We start from the raw sequence: 18,369 nt of genomic DNA, 5'->3' as shown, positions 1-18,369 counted from the left end.
CAGCAACTTGGGACTTGGTCACAATTTTTGAGATGCCATAAGGCAGCAGGGTCTACCATTGGTTAACACATGCTTCCAATACCTTTCCAGGCGGTGGTACCTCCCTATTTGATAGCTATTTATTACTTAGTGCTGTTGGCATTAGGACTGTACTGAAAATAAGAATCTCAAAAGCTTTTTCAGTTATCCTTGGGCAAATTGACGAAATATCAGTCATTATTATTATTATTGACTATATACTGTATGGTGGAATTCACTGCATAGTGATCGGACCCCATGCAGGATGAAACTTTGGGCAGGCTTCTTTACTTTTATCCCCTTCGCCAGTTATCTGCTCGTTAGTATTATTTATCAAGGAATTCACTTATATTGTATATTAAGGGATTCACTTCTTTATTACATAGATACAATATGCAATTAGGTTTTATTCCATGGGCAGAGAGCTATGGTGTTATTATTCATGCTAAATTGTGAAGACTTTTTTCTGATTTGTAACATTAATTGGATCAGCTGAAGATTAGGCCTCAAGCTTATTTCATCTGATGATTAAAGGGCCCTAATTCTGCCTTGGGGGGGGGGGGTTAATGTGCAAAATTATTGTTAGGTTAATATGGTGAAATTTACTTGGGGTTAATCTTCAGGTGATCCCTCTAATTACCATGCAGTGAAGAACATATTTCACTAGTAAAGTAAGTTGCCCCTGATGCTCAGGTCACTGGGTAAATAAAACTGACCTTGGATATTCCATATACAGTAACAGCACGTTACAGTACCATCATTATCATATCCTGTAATACTCTTAATATTACCTACAGTTATCTATATTTTTTCCTTTACTTATGGAACATGGAGAGGGTCGAATCTTTATTATTTCTATTGCAAACTAATGTAAAGTTAATTTGCTTGTTTCTTCACAATTCTGACATCTTCATCATCACTGTTGTCCCTTCCTTCAAGAAGGGAGAAAATGTGCATCACTCATATGGTGATGTGCAAAACTATAAGTAACTGGCTGTTGGCCCAATGCCAACAAAATACATTAATCTAGATATACAACTTCGACACTTAAACATCTAACATCAATGCTATGAATTTTTTTTCAGGACCATAATTGATGTATCCTGTTACATAAAGAACTAATTCTAAATCTTTTGATAATTCTAAATGTCTAATTGCACTTTATTATTGGAAGACTTTGTCAATAAAATCACTCTTGGACAAGCTTTCTTGAAGTTGAATTACTTAAAATATGTCCCATTGGTCTGACAGCTAGTTAGGTGCAGTATGGGTACAGCACACTATCTACTAAAAACTAAACCTTCAGTACACCAGGAGGCAGCGTGACTGGCACTGCCCTTACTGGGGGTGCCATGGGTGTGAATCAGCGACCTTTATGACAGTTGGAGCTGTATAACCACTTGGCCTTAACACCCTTCATGAAGATGACCACAAATATACGAGTCAATAATGTATTTAAGCAAGGGTTTACTTCCCACTTGTCTTAGTTTTTCTACTCAAGGCCCATCTATTTGCAGATTAAAGGAAGCCTTGCAAACTTAGGTACAGCTACATTTGGGCATATTGTATTGCAAAATTTCTTTGATTAACCTATATAACAGAGATCAGTGTAAGAATATAGACTTATATCTAAATTATAAGATGGGAGAAAAAATAACCAATCTTGAAAATGCACTAAACAAGCACACTTCAGTGAAATAAAAATGAGACTAAAATGTATACATTATAAAAATAGTCAGAGATCATGTGATGAGAGTAGCGTGCAGCAGAAGCCAGTGTGGAGCACGGTCAGTGAAGGAGGTATATACTGTACTTAAGTTCTGGGAAGTTACATGATCCACTTCAGTTTTTTTATATATATTTTTTCCCCTTTTATCAATTCATCACTAATCAGCTTACTGTACTATAGGTGTTTGGGCGACTGGTTCATCCAGTGTTATTACAGAAGGAACCAGAGTCTGGGAAACCTGTGATGTTTGGTAGTGTCACACTGGAGAACACAACCCCTCTCACGTGCCTGGGCCAAGCAGGACCTGAATCGTTGCCATATCAGTTAGAGATACTGTATGTGCATTACTACTCTATCACAGTACAGTATTTGGTTTGGGCCAAGGATTTAACATGTTTAATTCTTTTAACTTTAGTTGCTATTTTTTACTTGAAAATTGGTATAGGACTGATTAAATTCCTCTTCATAAAAATAGGGTGTTTAGTGAGGTGAAATGGATAAGCAGATAATTAGAATGAATCTAGTTCTTTAATCTGAGAGATGTGAACAAAAAAAAAAGTAACTCGCTTTAATGTATCATAAGATTATTACTGATACATCTCCCTAAGAAGAGGTTAATTTAGATAATTGGTCCTAAACACACATAAATGACTATAATTCTGTTTATACATTATCACTTATATTTCTCAATCCTTCTTGCATGCCTAGACCAATAGTTCATAGAAGCAACAACTCTTTATAAAATATTTTACTATCAAACATACCACAGCACAAAGCTGGTAACTACATGTAAAAGTATAATTATAGCACACATCTCGGGCACAGTTTATGTAAATATAACACGGCACAAAAATAAGTTCACAATTTTAAGACTCCAGTGTGAAAGCATACAGTATTTACCCGGTAATGTTATCACTAATTCATGTGTGTAAAAAAAAATAAATCACTTTTATTACGTACTTTCTTCACTGTAACTGACTATCTACAGCATTAATAAAGGGGAATCACTCATCAATAACATACACTAACAGTAGAAGTTTTGGAATTTCTACAATTAGATTGAAGGAGCAATCCCTTCAAAATGGAGGATTGATCCTAAAAATCATGTTTTTTTTTAATGATATCTATATCAAGCAATTGTATTAGCCGGCAAGTGTGCAGGTTATAAACCCAGACCCCAGGGTAATGACCTGTCACTAGAATCTAAATACTGCACTGTACTGTATACCCTGTATTGAATAAATTAGAAACCTGTTATTTCTCATCTGTAAACCTGTCAAGTTCCTAAAAACAGAAGCCTTGAATTTTGCTATGAGCATAAGCAAACTCCAATCTGCTTATTTGTCAGTTATAAAAATGTTTGTTCATGAATAACAACCCCAGATCCAACTTACTTCATCTCACAGGAAGGTGTTCTGAATAACTTCACATGGACTGCACTGTATTGTAGAATATTTAAAATGAGATTTTAAGATTAAAACCATCTATTAGTTACTAGTCAATACAGGGTTCCTCAATCCAGATGTAAGGTTACAGTATGTATATACTATTACAGTACCATCAATCATCTGAATGAATTACATTTCTGCAATATAAAATTAGTCTCACTCTTTAAGAAGTGGAGAAGAAATACGGGTCTGTAATTTTTCACATCGGAGACAATAATACAAAGTTGTATATAATGGTATCACACAACCTCTTGGGTAAATATGCCCGATGAGATTTACTTCTCAAACATTTGAATACAAACTTGAAGCTGCAGGAATGGGAAGCACAGTTAGCTACCATGTAAACACCTCCCTCACATGACTGTCTTCTCTTGACTAGTAAGCTCACCTATTGCATCTCAAAATATTTTAAAATCCAATAAAAAAATAATTTAACACCTGCTAAAATACATACAATAGTGTCGAGAATATTTAACTGTCACAGAGGTGGAGGCATTGCTGTCTGACATTTTCAATTACCATAATGCATAAAAAATAAACTCTGTTATGGGTGGATAAAGTGGTTTGTTGAGATATTTATATTCTTTATATCAGCAGCACAGTGTAAAACACAGACATCCTGTGCACTCGGTACATTGTGCATAATTCTGATTAGGGTACGATAATAATGAAGAAAATAAATACGAGACTACATACTATACAGTACGGTAAATCACTTAAGAACACAGAGATGAGAGGAAACAGTCAAGTCTTCAAATATATGGATAATGTAGGTGTTAAGTATATAAACATTTATCCTTGGTAGTTAATTTATAAATCACAATCAGAACAAGAGTGAAACATTGTCTGTACAACAATATACATATAGGTCAACCCCTATAATCTCACACCCTTGGGACTAGACTGGCATCAGACCTTAGAAATTTCAGAATCACATTAGGTCAGCTGAAGAAAAATTCCACTACTGTACCAAAACATGGGCTTGTATTGAAAATAACAATTAAATTTAATAAATTTTTAATCAAATGTGTTTGGAGGGAATAGTATTAAAGTGGACCTTATGGAAGTGGTAGTTTTACTTTCACAAACTAGTGCCAAGCCAGCCAATCAAAAAACATGCCGGACCATAGGGTGCCAAACCAGAGGACTTTAATCTGTATGACATAACAGTTGAACAAATGGCTCACTAGAGGCTATGACTATTTTCTTTTTGGTAAACCCAAGTCATCTGACACAAAACTTAGTAAAACATGGATATTCTAGAGGTCTCCAACAACACAGTAAGTTTAAATGTCTCCTCTGACTGTTGGCTTATTCTCTCCGTCAAAAATATACTGTACAGTCAAAGACAAAATTCGTGTCCAGAAAATTGAAGAAAACATCTCGTAAATGGTAAACCATTTGGCACATGCTTCATTGTTGGATTCAGGCTTGCCAACTACCAGGATTTAGTCGTGGCATGGCTTTCAATAAGGTTTGCTAGGTGTACGTGATCATCGGACAGAATGAGAACAATACTTTTGTCTTCGATTGTACACTATCAAGAACAAGAGAGGCAAGATGATAGGACATACAGCACATTCATACAATTATCACAATTTCTACATTATTTTTTAACTTATATTTTTTTTTACTTGCCTACTACTGTACTACTATGTAAAACTTGCAGTTATAGCTTCCATGAATTATGAGAAGTTTGTTATACTGTATTCTATGCGGGACACTCATGGACAGAGAACTATTATTTAGATAACTATGTGATTATTGATTAATGGAGGAGTTTGACAATACAAATATACAGTATTTGCCACTGCCAAAGTTTTTGTGGAATGCTAAATTCTTGACAGCAACTTGATGTATCAGTATAAATTAAATATGAAGTTGATGCAATGAGTACCATAGTACGGTAGTTGTTTAGCATCAACTTGAGCAATGTTTACAATAAGGAAAATATAATTATCAAATATATAAATAATTACTTACAAAAATTTGTTTTGCTAAACATCGTCAACCTGTGAAATAACATGGTGATAATTGAGACCCTGAATCCTGGCACAACTCCACTGTCATAACACAATACAGTAGTACATATTCCCATCAGTGTTCATGAGGATATACCAAAAAATATCAGTCAAGACTATTTTACAGGTAAGCTCATTTAGCCAGACCATAATATTGTTCAGGTATGTGCATAAATATGACTTTTAGCCTTCGGATGCAAGTCATTTCTTATTATACATTTATTCTTAACTTATTTTCTATGTGATTCACAATACTCATCCTACAGCTGATCCACCAAACAGTAAGCAACACATTTTTAGTTTATCTTCTTAACATTATCACAATAAGGGTTCAGAACCACCAAAAATACTGTACGTATATATATTATCACTACACTGCAATAAAATGACCATGAAGATCTTAGGTAACATTACATTAATAGATCAAATACCAAAACAGACAAAATCTAATATAACAACGACCACTGCAGTTGTGTGTTCAGATCTCCAAGTCTACAGTAAGCCATGTCTTTAACTACAACATTTCTCTTCAATTTTATAAGAAAATTTGCAAGCAAGAAGTCCATTTGTAAATTTTATATTATCAGTTAAATTACTATACTGTGCCTTAAGATTTTAAGGCCACAAACACCCTATATACCTCTCAGCTTTCTCTATTTTAAGTCCCCCAAGCTTTACCCTCCTTTGTTCAATGTCTGCATGGTAATCATTACTTACACACACACATCATAAATGAGACATCTCCTCAACTTCTGGGTTTAATGTGGTTGAGGAGGACACTGGTGCAATACCCGTCTTGCTGGTGAGGTTGCACTGTAATGAGAATGAAAGAAAATATAATGTAGTTACCACAAATACTACTGGTACAGATTAGTCAACTTTTAATAAATAACCATAAGACAAGAAGAATTAAAACAGTACAGATTTTTCTACTCGTAGCTACACCTCAATTTACAAAATTATACTGTATAACTATTTTCATTTTGCAATAGTTATAATTTATGGCTTTTTTCTATATACTAAAGAACCTCTATACTGTACACCAGACTTCAATACAACAGAATTCACTTTTTCAGACTCCGAGGTGCTTCGGACCACTCCTCTATTTACCAGAATTATTTTAAAAAGTCCTGAAAACCCGAACAGAGTGCATGTTTGTGGGTGTAGTTGAACATCTGTGTGTGGGTGTCTTCCACAAATAATTTAATTATAACAGTAATAATTCCTTGATTGGTAAGTACAGTATTAAGTCTAGATTTTGTATATGTAAATATTTCTTTTAATGTCCAAGAGTTTATGGACTACTGTGTAGGCATCCCTTTATTTTTTAAGGATCAATTTACAAACTGTTTTCTGGACTGTAACCCTAATATAAGTCAAGGAGGACTGTAGAAAATGAACAGCTCATGTACTCTCACCTTCTCAGTACACAAGTTCTCAGATATGCTGGCTGCTTGTGAACACACCCAGGAGGAGTACAACTCTGGGTCCAGTATGTCATTTCCACCTGTGGCTAGGCTGACTACTACACCCACGACCAGAGTTGTCATGAACCCAATGGCTGCCACCCACATGTACGATATTGCATATAACTCATGTAGGAATGGTGTGCTGTAAAATTAAAGACATTATCGAAAAGTTTAATTACAAAAAAAAAAAAAAATTGAATTAGAGAATATGAGATGCCACTGAGTAGCTGTGCTTGAAGGAACATATTTGTTCTCTTCAATTTGTTTAACTCCCTGTACAAGTTTTATATCATGCAATCTTGCAAATATGCATGAATAATATTTGGATTGTGCCTCCCAAGTCATTTTTGAGCTGTCTGAAGTCACCCCAAGTCAGAAAATTTTCATATACAGGTACCTTCATCTGTCACACTTGAAGGTACAAGGGGTCCACGGGTTCCGTTCCTGAGGACATTCTTAAGTCGGATTTGTACGTAAGTCAGGACAAGCTGCTATGTGCATACTGTACTCACAGAACAATGTTTAAAAGACTCTACCGGTACTGTATATCATAACCTAAGTCCTTATATACATTTAAAATCACTTAATTTAAGAGAAAAGAAGAAACAGAATGACAAAATACAGAATATGAGAGTAAAAAATAAGTCATTAGGTAAATAAAATACTGTAAATAAATTACTGTAAATTTCAAGTTTAACCCTGTTCATATCGGTGGGCGTTTTTAAGTCGGGGACCCCTGTATATGGGTTACATCAAGCACAATTTAAACTAGCAAATGATACTCACATTTAGATATCAATAAAATTTGCTTACTGTCACAGAGTGTACAAAGATTTTTTTTTATACAATATGGTCATATGTTTATTAAAAGATGCAGAGACTGACCTTTGTTTATGTGGAGCATCCATCACAGTAAGGTTTGATGGAAGTAATGTTATACCTTTGGTCGGTGCTGACAGAGGTGTTGACAATTCTAACATAGTGACATCAGAGTCATTAGTTGACAAATATAATATTTTCTCCACAAAAGTTTCATTTCCAACATTCTGTGAAATTTCTGTAATGAACATTTCTGGTATATCCACAGTAGAGTTCACTGAGGGACAGCCCTCAGTAGAGAGAGGCTTAAAAGGAAGTGGAGGCTTTGGTTGGCCAAAGCCAATCCATAAAGTGAAGACAAGGCCCAAAATAAGACCTGACATAGCACCCTGCAGAGAAAGGAAACTTATAAATTTACTATTAACCTTATGAGTAATGAGGGCAGGCCTAAAGCAAAGTCATGTACAATGATGTAATGTATGTATTACAGAGTTAAGTAAACATTTCTTTACATTTTCCCTTCTACACATCTACACTTGTATATTGCACCGGGTACACACACACACACACACACACACACAATCTTACATAAAGAGAAGCCTGCACATACTCTTACACACACCTGAATATCATATTTCAACATCAATAGGAATGAGTGTTATTTACAGTATATGTACATATATAGCATAAGAGGTCGTGCAGCAATGTTAGTATGAGAACTCTCTCATTTTAACAATAAACAATCTTATTAATTAGTTTACCTCAAAGTTTGGTTTCTCCTCCACATCATCACATAGGTGTTTTAAGACAAACAATGAACACAAAAAATCATTGAAAACTTCTACACATTGGATTAATTTCTTAGACATTATGAAATATCAAGTGTCGCCTAACCTTTTGATTAACAAACTTGCACAGCATTCCCATAGTGAAGAGCGAGAGGAGAGGTCCTCCAACAGCACCAAAGATTGTGAGGGAGGCCTGAAGGACTCCTGTCCCAAGAAGTTGTGTGAGGAAGGCAACAGCCACACATATGCTGCCATACACACAGGCAAAAAATTTGCTAATTTTTGTTGCCTGTTTTTCCTTTAAACCCAGGTGGCTTGGTACAAAAGGCTGTGGAATATGATATAATGAAAATGCTGTAAATCCTTGTCGGGAGGAGAAAAAAATTCAGCATTACACAATAATCCTCTCAAACTTCATGTTAACTTTAGTGAACCTTTTGTTAACTTCATGTCCGACATGTACTGTATCATAAACATATGGATATTGTCACAAAAGATCGGGCAGCTTTGCTAATATAATTTTTTCAAATATTAACCTTATTATATTTCAAACTTCATGAATACAAACTGAAGACAAGCTCTATGTTTGTTTAATATAAAGAAATAAACACCATACACCGATTTATAATATTTCAGAACAAAATGGCTAATAATGGTAAGAATAAGTGACAAATATATACCTTAAGCACTATCCGATGGAATTTACTCACCAGAATGAAGTCGTAGATTGTGACGGCAGCCAGGGAATTTACAGAAGAAGACACTGTTGATAAGGAACCACTGAAGATTCCTGACACAAACAGTCCTGAGAGCCCTGGTACCATCCCCATAGTCTCCACAACATACAGTGGTAACAACTGGTTTGAGGGAAAGTTTGAACCAATACAATGTGTACCATGCAACACTAATTCTAACTGTTGTATGACTAAAAATACTTTGAAGATAAAAACCATTTCAATTCAGTTTTCACATGTTGTATAGAAATATTAATGTCCTTATTGCAAATGTGTACAGTATAGACAATGTTTATGAATAGTATATACAGTATCACACTAAATCTAGTTAGAATAAAATAAGTGTATTTAGTGGTACAGATACAACAACTTGACATTTCCACTTACTTCAGAAAAGTCAATTATAGGGTACAGTATTACACTTAAAAGTGTGTTATGGTTAAAAGTATACCTGGTCAGACTGAGAGATACGGCCATTCTTGATGGGGTCACAGGTTTGGTATTGAGCATACAACACCAACCCAGCAAATGATGTAGACAGACTAAGGAGAGTAAGAATAGGCCACTGGACCCAGAGTGAAGCTTGAGCTCGATGGAGATCTCTGAGGAACATCAAAGCTAGTCATTAATTGATATTCATCTCCTGTAATATAAGAATATTACAGTAAAAGCTTTGTAACCTAAGATGGGGAGGAATGGCAGGTCCCAGTTAATCAAATATGCCACATTAATTATGAAAACTACCACTACACTGACAACATTAACACATCTGTCAACTAGAGTACAAATGCATACAAGGAACAATGTTAAATGAGTTTATACATCCACTATGAGGGTTCAGGCTCTCACTTGGCTCAGCCAGGTCAATGCTGTTGTTATTGTCCAATCTGTATCAGTGGTTTTCTGGCCAAATAAACTGCTTCAATATCAATATTTTATTACATATACAAGTACTGTATTCTAGAAAATTGTTTTCGTATACCTATCTTGTGCTGAACTTGGTAGTATTCAAAACTTCCTGACCTGAACTCATCAACAACTGGTCCTCCTTTTATGTTCCATCATATAAAACCTTAACTTACCTAATAGTTAGAAGCCTCTGGACCTGGGCCTGGTTCACCCCATACAGGGAGCAGTAAGTGAAGCATCCACCAATACCTAGACTCCATAAAGTGTGTCTCACTCGAGGGTCAGGCGACAAGCTGCAACCACAGTAAAAACAAGAATGATGCAATGACTGGGGGTAACATACTGCTGTGTTCATGATGAAGTACCATACACAGACAACAACATGTACAGTATATCAAAGATTATATATGGAAATAATGGCCGATTCACATACATGTACTTCTATACAGTACACTTTTTACAGACTGTCCACATTCAGTTGAATGATGAAATTAATTACAGGTTATTGCAAAGGTTACCAAGCAATTAGAGTAGTATACTGTATGGAGTTTTCAATTTAAAGTTAAAAGACATAGAGCAACAACATAATAATGCCAAGTACAATCTCTATCAACAGGAAAATTAATAGTTTTAGAGCAATTGATCAATGATAAGATCTGATTACATTAATCTCCACAACACATAAACAGAGGTTCAACAGATGTTCCTGGTGGGGAATGTGCATGTGTTCCACCTACCATATCTTTACTACACCCTTACTACCATACTTCTCACACCACAGGGGCTGAAAGGTGAACAAATATCCAATTTTTGCAACACATTCCTGGGTTAATATCCATCAGTCCTAAAGGCCTTAAATACAGCCTTAGTCCTGTTGTTATTATATACTATACTGGTGGCTACAGCGACGAGTCTAACTTGGCAACAACACCGCCAGTGATATTAACAGATGCAAATGTGAAAAGTAAATTATCTTTAAATATTCATTTGAATCAGGTATTTATTGATTTAAAGATAAATGTTGCAGGTATGACATTAAAAGATGGCAAATGCTTATCTCTGAAGAGTAGGGTGCCATAAAGAAGCTAGTTGTTTCAGGTTACCATCATCATCAGTAGTTATAAATCCAGCTTTTATATACGTATATAGGTACAGTAATTCCTTTTTTAATTGACAAAGTCATAATAATGTTATGTTTTTAATTAAGCAATACCATAATTTTAATTCTGTTGTCAGACTACATAGAATTTAGCCTAATGGAGACAGCAACTTCACATTTAGGATGCAGACTGAAATCTTTTGCCATTTTTCAGACAAAAACGTGCATCTTATATGGCATGAAATACGGTATAAAGAGAGTGAATGTTTGTGTTCCTCATATGGCACGTCCGTATCAACTACCAGAGGCGGACCATTCTATATGAGGAACTTTTTGCCTTGAAAGGGTTACTAGGCATTGGGAAGATTTCTTAAGCTGCCTTACAATTAAAACTCACTTCGTAAACTCCAATCTGCCACCTTCACTGGCAATCCTGAAAATGTCAGCAACACCAAAGTCCATCACACCACGAGTTACCACAGCAAAAACTGCAACAAACATAAGCAACGACTGGAAGACATCGGTGATCAAGACAGCCTTCATTCCCCCAAGAGTGGAGTAGAAGGTGCACACCACCCCAACGGCAATGATGGACCAAGTCAAAGATACTCCTGAAGGCAAGAAAATTTATATTAATACTATTGGTCTGTTCTCCTGTATTCATCTTCTTTTCCAATTACTATACTCGTATATATTACTACTACTGAGTTGGTAACCAGAGAGGAGTATTGGGGAGTGGCAGCATTACCTTAAAATGTACTCTTAAAATAAGTTAAGACAGTACAGCGTAATAATCTACTCGTTCTACTGAACGTATTTAGATATTTTGCCAAGATGTCATTTGCTAGTAATTCCTCTCATAGACTAACCCAAGACCAACCACCTGATAAATTGTGAAATGATGAATTATAACCTTAATTGTTGAAGTGTAGTAATACATTATAGTGTCAGCCCCTCACCCACCTTCGCAAATTATAAACTAACCTGTGACGGCCGAGAGAGCAAGTGCCGGTGCATACAACACTATGCCCATGTAAAGGGTCATCTGGAGAGAAAAGGCGATAGAGGCAGACAGCCGAGTCAGTAACCCAAACCTCCTCTCCAGGTACTGCAAAAATTTGAATTAGATAAATATACAGCATAGATACAGATACAGTAGTACAGATAAATAAAAATAGATAAACAGATAGACAGGAGACAGTTAGATATAGAAAGATAGATAGACAAGTCGATATAGACAGATGGAGACAATGCAGGGAAACAGGTATCCCCCACTAGACGAATATTCACTCTGACTATTCTACCACACCTCTTTCTCACTTTACGAAAGTTATTGTCACTAACACGAATATGGTCCCTTACGGGTAATTTACCAAATTTATATTTTACTAATTTTTTTAATGTGTTAGGCTTTAAATTACAGTACAGTAGTTAGATAGATTTTGTTGATTAACTGATTTATTGCTTTTAGGTATAATATTGGGGTTTTCTTGTAGTTTGTGAACCTAATTAAAAAAATTTCAGTACAGTATAATACAATATTGGGGTTTTCTTGTCAATGGGGAATCAAACCCTATTCTTGCCATACATTAAGTCCTTTGATCTGTAAATATTCACATAACGAATGGTTTTCAAGGAACCTAACCCATTCATATAGTGAGGGATACCTGTTAAATACTATATAAGTTAGATGAGTAACATATGGGCAGTCATTTATGAACTTGTTATGGGCAGTCATTTATGAACTTGTTAATGTCTTGCAAGTTTATTACATGCTGAAACATTTTAGTCATTTGGTGTCAACATTTTATCATGTCACTAATCTTACTGAAAATTAATAAACTTTACCTCAACATATAACAAACATTTATTGAAAAACCTATTGGAGGTCATCCGAGTTTATGAATGGTAAGTCTACACATCAGGATTCCAATAAGATGCTTCACTACATACAGTATCTACAGTATTTTTCTATACCAAAACTGCTTCTATTTACAGTCAACTTCCAAGCTAGCAATAAAATAGACATTAAGAGCTTGTTGTGCTTTATTTGTATACTGCATAGAATTGCTGTACCTGTATATAAATATCCTGAAACTGGATGACTCCTTGATTGAATGAAACACCCAGAGAATCACAAGTCCAGAAAACTGATTCGGCTGTTTGCAACATCAACATTGCCCACATGAGTAATGTGTACTGCTGCTACAGCTCAAAAAGGTTTGGTAGTGACAGAAGTTGCAGGTCATTCATTGATAGCCTATTGGTTATAAATAAAAACTAGACAATAAAAGGAGTATAGGTACCCAGTATCATTTTATATATAGAACATACCTCATACACACTGATGTTCTGCAGTCTGAAGAATACCGGCAAATACAGGTAGCATACAATAGGTGTAGAAATGATGTATGAAATGTTGATGACTACAAACTGTGTCCCAAACATGTAGTTCTCTTTGGACACTCCCAAGATGGTGATGGCAGACATGAACGATGCCATGAGAGAAAATGCAACTGGGAGGACTGACATACTCTTGTCTGCCAGCAAGTATTCCTGAAAACAAATGAGGCATTTAAACTTCCTTACTTATAAAAACATCAGCCAATCACTAGCACCTGGCAGTGCAGATGCCAGTTACTCATCACCTCCACCTCCTCTATCATTACACGCTGTTTTTTCTGCTCCTTTCTGTGATAAAGAAATAATTTCCTCACCCAGAGCAGAGCTACAAGTATTCAATATCCTATGCCTCTCACCTACATCACCTATCCATTGCCTCTTACCCAGGGGTTGGTGCCATTATTACAGACATAATTGTATTAATTTAGTTAAATTTCTAATTTAGGTAAACTTCTTTGATTGACTCTTTAGCTGTACCAGGCCCCCATAAAGAAGATTTTTAACAATAATAAAACTCTCCCAAAACAGGGTAAATGACAAAGCTATTTTCACAGTACACTCTTTTAATTTGACTTCGTTGTTTGTGTCCCAAACGTGTCCGCAATCCACACAGTCAATGTGTTGCTGACCCATGTTAGTGCAGGCTAAAAAAAAAAAAAAAAAAATCAGTCATCAGAACTCTTCCAGGATGGTAACCTTGTACATATGACAGCAATCTGCAATGGATGACAGTGGCTAAATATTTCATTCACTGTTTTGTAGCCTGTGAATTAACTATAAATTTAAAACTACCGTAGGTGATACACGAGTAATGGAATCTGGCAACTTTGGCAACTTAACTCAGTTCTATACTGTTAGCAACATCAGGGAATGAAGCTGATGTACTTTCTGTAAACTGTGATGTAAAATTTTATGTATAATAAAGGTAGTCATGAATCATAACAGATATTATTTCCAAACATCTTTATACCTACGGGGTCCCCACATGTCTAAATGTGACCATGGTTCTACTTCTACAGGCTGCAGGTAAAATTAATCTACAATGTCAAGATTAGAAGGAAAAAATAAGATTACTTTCAGAGCAAGAGATAACAGTAATTCAAGTGTGAGATAATCTGCAGAGCAAGAAGTCTTTATCTACAGAGTGTGAGTGTATCCGTGAGGTCAAAGCTCCTCCACTGTGCACAAGACAGACTGTACTTATTCAATACCCGTGTTACTGATGTATGTTCTAAACAAAGACTAACCTTAATATCCAACTGATTGATGGAAAATGTTCAATGCTCACATGTACAGGATGAGTAGATAATCTGAAGATTGAACCCCCAGCTTACTGTAGGCCCCCTTAAGATTAACCACCTTAAAGTTAACCTAACCAACCCAGGTAAAGTTAGGGTGTTTAATCATTAAGTGAAATAAGCAAGGGAAGCAAATCTGCAGATGATCTGGATGAGCTTGTCAGTATACTGTACATAACCATTACCTAAGCATCTTCAGGAGTAGCTGACCAAACTTCTGATTAGTGGATGTAGTATTAAGGTTCTTTACACAATATTCATGTACCAGTACTTTGCATCATCCTTTATAGTAACACAGGAGCCATTGCCAAAATTCAAGCTGGCACAAAGAAAATTAACCATAACTACACGTATCTCAAAATACTCCTCTGTCAATAAAATTCATAATGAGTTTCAGAATTTCAAGATTTTACATAATTTATATAGAACACGAAAACTTTTATTTTTTTACCAGTTCCTTATCTTAACAAGTAGATGGCAACAAAGGAAAATACAGTATCTTATCACTTGAATGTATTTTCTTTTCTTTTGGGGCTGATCAACAAACTACTGTAAAATACTAAGGAGAGTTAGTTTAGTTATCCTAGACCTCTGTATCAACGACCTTGTAACATATAACCATCCTCCCCCCTAAAATATACACACACACACACACACACACACACACACACACACACACACACAAGGTAGGGTAAATGCCCATCTATTTGAGATAAGGGTCACATGGGTCGAGGTTTTCTACCCCACAGTCTGACTAGAACTGTCATGGGAACCTGCTCAGTCTGCCCTGGGATCACACACAAGCCAGTTGAGCATCACATTGTTTCATTAACCACTACACTGCCGAGGCGACACCAGTGATCCGGACTCGTTAATGGTCCACAAATAATTTTTTATGGAATCTTTACGACATTATATTTGTTTTAATACGTTAAATACAAATATGGGAGGGGAGTAAAGAAAACAGTAGTTTTAAATAGCTACATATAAACTGCAGACTAAACCAACCAACCACATTTAATCAAAACACCATATGAGTGTTAGGTTAATGGTTAAGTTAGGTACAGCCAACGGGTTAATGTGGTGTGATCCGTTTCATAAATGAACCTTACACCTTTTTAAGTATATAGAGTAGTTGGTTAGTGTAATTTGCTTCACATCTGATTATTAAATCATCATTAACTCCATAACCAGATATGCCACCCATGTAATAAAAAAAAATATACTGTATTACATTATGGTACAGGTCTTGTTAGAAATTATTAAGGATATAAAGAGGTGGATTTACATAAACATGTCCTCTTAACTTACCTTAAATGTCTTCTGTTTTCCTCCAGTGAACCTGAAGTAGATCCCAATGACTGAAGACACTGCCAGGACCAGGGCAAAGATGATGTAATCCGTAATGCCAAAATATGATTTCCCCTCCATCTTCAAAGTCTTTCCTTAGGAGCTACTGAGCCTCTGAATAGCTGGAGTAAACTGTTCTTCCTCTACTGACCAAACACAATTGAACGCATGAACTAAGACTATTCGGAAATAATTTTATTGCAAAAATCATCAAGAATTAACAGTTGGACTTATTAATCATGTCATATATGTTCCAGGTCCTTATACCAGCATAAGCTTTACTAATCATTCGGAACAAGAGGGCTGATGCTCTCGCTTAAAACGAATTCTCAACATGACAGACACAAGGATCAACACACAATGTTTTCTGGGACCTGTTCAGCCATTAGCAAACAAACGGGTAATACTGCATCTATTATTTTAACCCCTTAAGGCATTTACTGATGATAATTATGGTACAAATGAAACCATTGAAAATTATGAACTGCTTAAGACTTTTACTTTGAAATAGACTGAGGTTCAATATTTTGTGCTAATCTTCCTGAAAGTATAGGACACCAATCTGGCAAGCCATCTGAATGATCTACCCAAAATTTCATAAACTATTTCAAAATTACTTTTCTTTTAAACTTTCTTCTTGTTGTATATTCCAGTCTTTTATTTCTATCATCCTCTCCTCTTCGCAAGCCTGAGAAAAAAAAATCAATTATGAATACCGTTGCAGTTCTAAAGTCATTACAACAGCCTCCTGACTACTTGCCAAATAGATTTTCCAACATTTCTCATATATGACAACCTACACATTTCCTGTATCATTAGGTACAGTACATTGAAATTCATCTGTTATGTCATTCCATGATTTAAATATATGAAAAACATTGAATATCACTAAAAATGAATGCACATGTACAGTAAATTAACTAAACACTTAAGTAATGTACTGTAGTCCTATATTCTCCAAGGTGACTCCGTTCTATTTGTCAGCAGAGATAGTAAGATGGTTCTCTGTTCTTAAATTCCAAAAAGGCAAGAATAAAAAACTCATGTCTCCCGCTGCATGAGAGACGTAGAGAATAGTGACGAGATAGTGTTACATGACCTCGCTTACATTACATCGGTACGTTAGGTAGCTGGCTCCTGGGGTGATGCCAGCTTATCAATATTCCCTATTATTAAGTCAGAAGGGCACTGTACACATAGCCCGACGACATATCAAATAAAATAGTATTAACTATCAACCCTTCTCATACATACGAACGTGATAAATGACTTTAGTACATTCGTCTCAGCATCAACCTTGGCAATCCTCTTACACATGGTCCCACCATGACGTCACAGTCAGCTGATGAATGTAAACAAACGTTTTATAAATCTTCTACATACAATACATAAATTTACTTTATGATGATAATGTGTAATTCACACAACAGTTACTATTATGGAAATTAGTTCTCAATATTCATTTTCTAAGACTAATGTCAAGCACCAGGAATAAAAAGCTTACTCGTACAAGACGCGCCGTAAACACCTGCAGACTGCAGACACAGTGCAGAGGTCAACCCCAGTGGTAATGCATTTGCCTACACTTCTTCCCTCTGATCTGATGACTGGTCACGTAATAGCTTGTACATTTTACCTATTGAATGTCCCGGAATCTTAAGGACACGATAGATAACGGTTATCAGAACAGAAAATTGTAACCGATAATCTTTGCCTTAGGATTGTGAGCTCTTAAATTATCCTTTCAGAGGATATTGAGACAGGCTTGACTTACACAGGTACTTATTTAGGTGCATCGAAGAACCTGTACGTGCCTAGTTTTGTAGTTGTCAATCGCGTTAAAAGAGAACTGGCCAACCGTAGATAAATGGCAAAGCGGATACCGAAAAGATAAGCATCAGTATTATCTTCTTAAAACAAACAACATTTTGGAAATTCAAACTTAGCTCCATGCCGGCCAGTGATGTAAAGAAAACAAACTCAGTGTGTACGGGTTTGCGTCATCGAAAGCAGAATTTTACGATTTAATAAATTCCTGGACGTATGATTTCAAAATTTTTTTCCTTAAAACATGAGGTGTTGTAAATGTTTAAGTGGTTACGTATTCAAATAACAAGTCTATCAACCACGAGATTAACTCACCTTATCTACTGCAGCAGGCGACACGTCCCTCCCTTGACACTAGTGTTAAAAGACTAACTTGTAACTCTCAGACCCTCTCCTTGCTCCCGGCGCCGGTTTCGGGTCTGGCTGGCCTCATGGTTCTCACACCACTATTATAATA

The 18,369-nt window shown here is 35.8% G+C and overlaps 1 protein-coding gene across 13 annotated transcripts; it reads right to left on the bottom strand.

The window, feature by feature from the left end:
• Positions 1-376: 376 nt before the first annotated feature.
• LOC121878326 (putative sodium-dependent multivitamin transporter) lies at positions 377-18,367 on the bottom strand. 13 transcript variants are annotated; one of them, XM_042384464.1, is made up of 14 exons: positions 18,228-18,329; positions 17,340-17,427; positions 16,703-16,773; positions 16,047-16,231; positions 13,369-13,590; positions 12,019-12,142; positions 11,432-11,645; positions 10,109-10,228; positions 9,478-9,628; positions 9,003-9,149; positions 8,399-8,620; positions 7,571-7,893; positions 6,635-6,827; positions 377-6,029 (listed from the first exon to the last, which is right to left on the bottom strand). In XM_042384464.1, exons 4-14 carry the CDS (start codon positions 16,164-16,166, stop codon positions 5,943-5,945), a joined length of 1,923 nt encoding a protein of 640 aa, XP_042240398.1. In that variant the 5' UTR covers positions 16,167-16,231; positions 16,703-16,773; positions 17,340-17,427; positions 18,228-18,329; the 3' UTR covers positions 377-5,942. The 13 variants fall into 13 exon arrangements, with proteins under 13 accessions (XP_042240398.1, XP_042240401.1, XP_042240399.1 ...); XM_042384467.1 differs by having other exon boundaries at positions 16,047-16,105; XM_042384465.1 differs by having other exon boundaries at positions 16,047-16,228; positions 17,364-17,427.
• Positions 18,368-18,369: the final 2 nt, after the last annotated feature.

The sequence above is a fragment of the Homarus americanus genome, unplaced genomic scaffold (assembly GCF_018991925.1).
Source record: "Homarus americanus isolate GMGI-L3 unplaced genomic scaffold, GMGI_Hamer_2.0 scaffold41027, whole genome shotgun sequence".
In the NCBI taxonomy this organism is placed as follows: Eukaryota; Metazoa; Arthropoda; class Malacostraca; order Decapoda; family Nephropidae; genus Homarus; species Homarus americanus.
Note: the sequence above shows the minus strand (reverse complement) of the source record. Positions and strands in the feature narration are given on the sequence as shown.

What these genes read in the sequence shown, in the direction of transcription:
- LOC121878326 (XM_042384457.1), bottom strand. Translation starts at nt 16,166, where the DNA reads ATGGAGGGGAAATCATATTTTGGCATTACGGATTACATCATCTTTGCC. An exon ending in AGAACATCAGTGTGTATGAG is followed by an intron (nt 12,143 to 13,368) that starts GTATGTTCTATA and finishes AAATTTTTGCAG; the next exon opens with TACCTGGAGAGGAGGTTTGG. An exon ending in CAATCTACGACTTCATTCTG is followed by an intron (nt 8,621 to 9,002) that starts GTGAGTAAATTC and finishes CATATTCCACAG; the next exon opens with CCTTTTGTACCAAGCCACCT.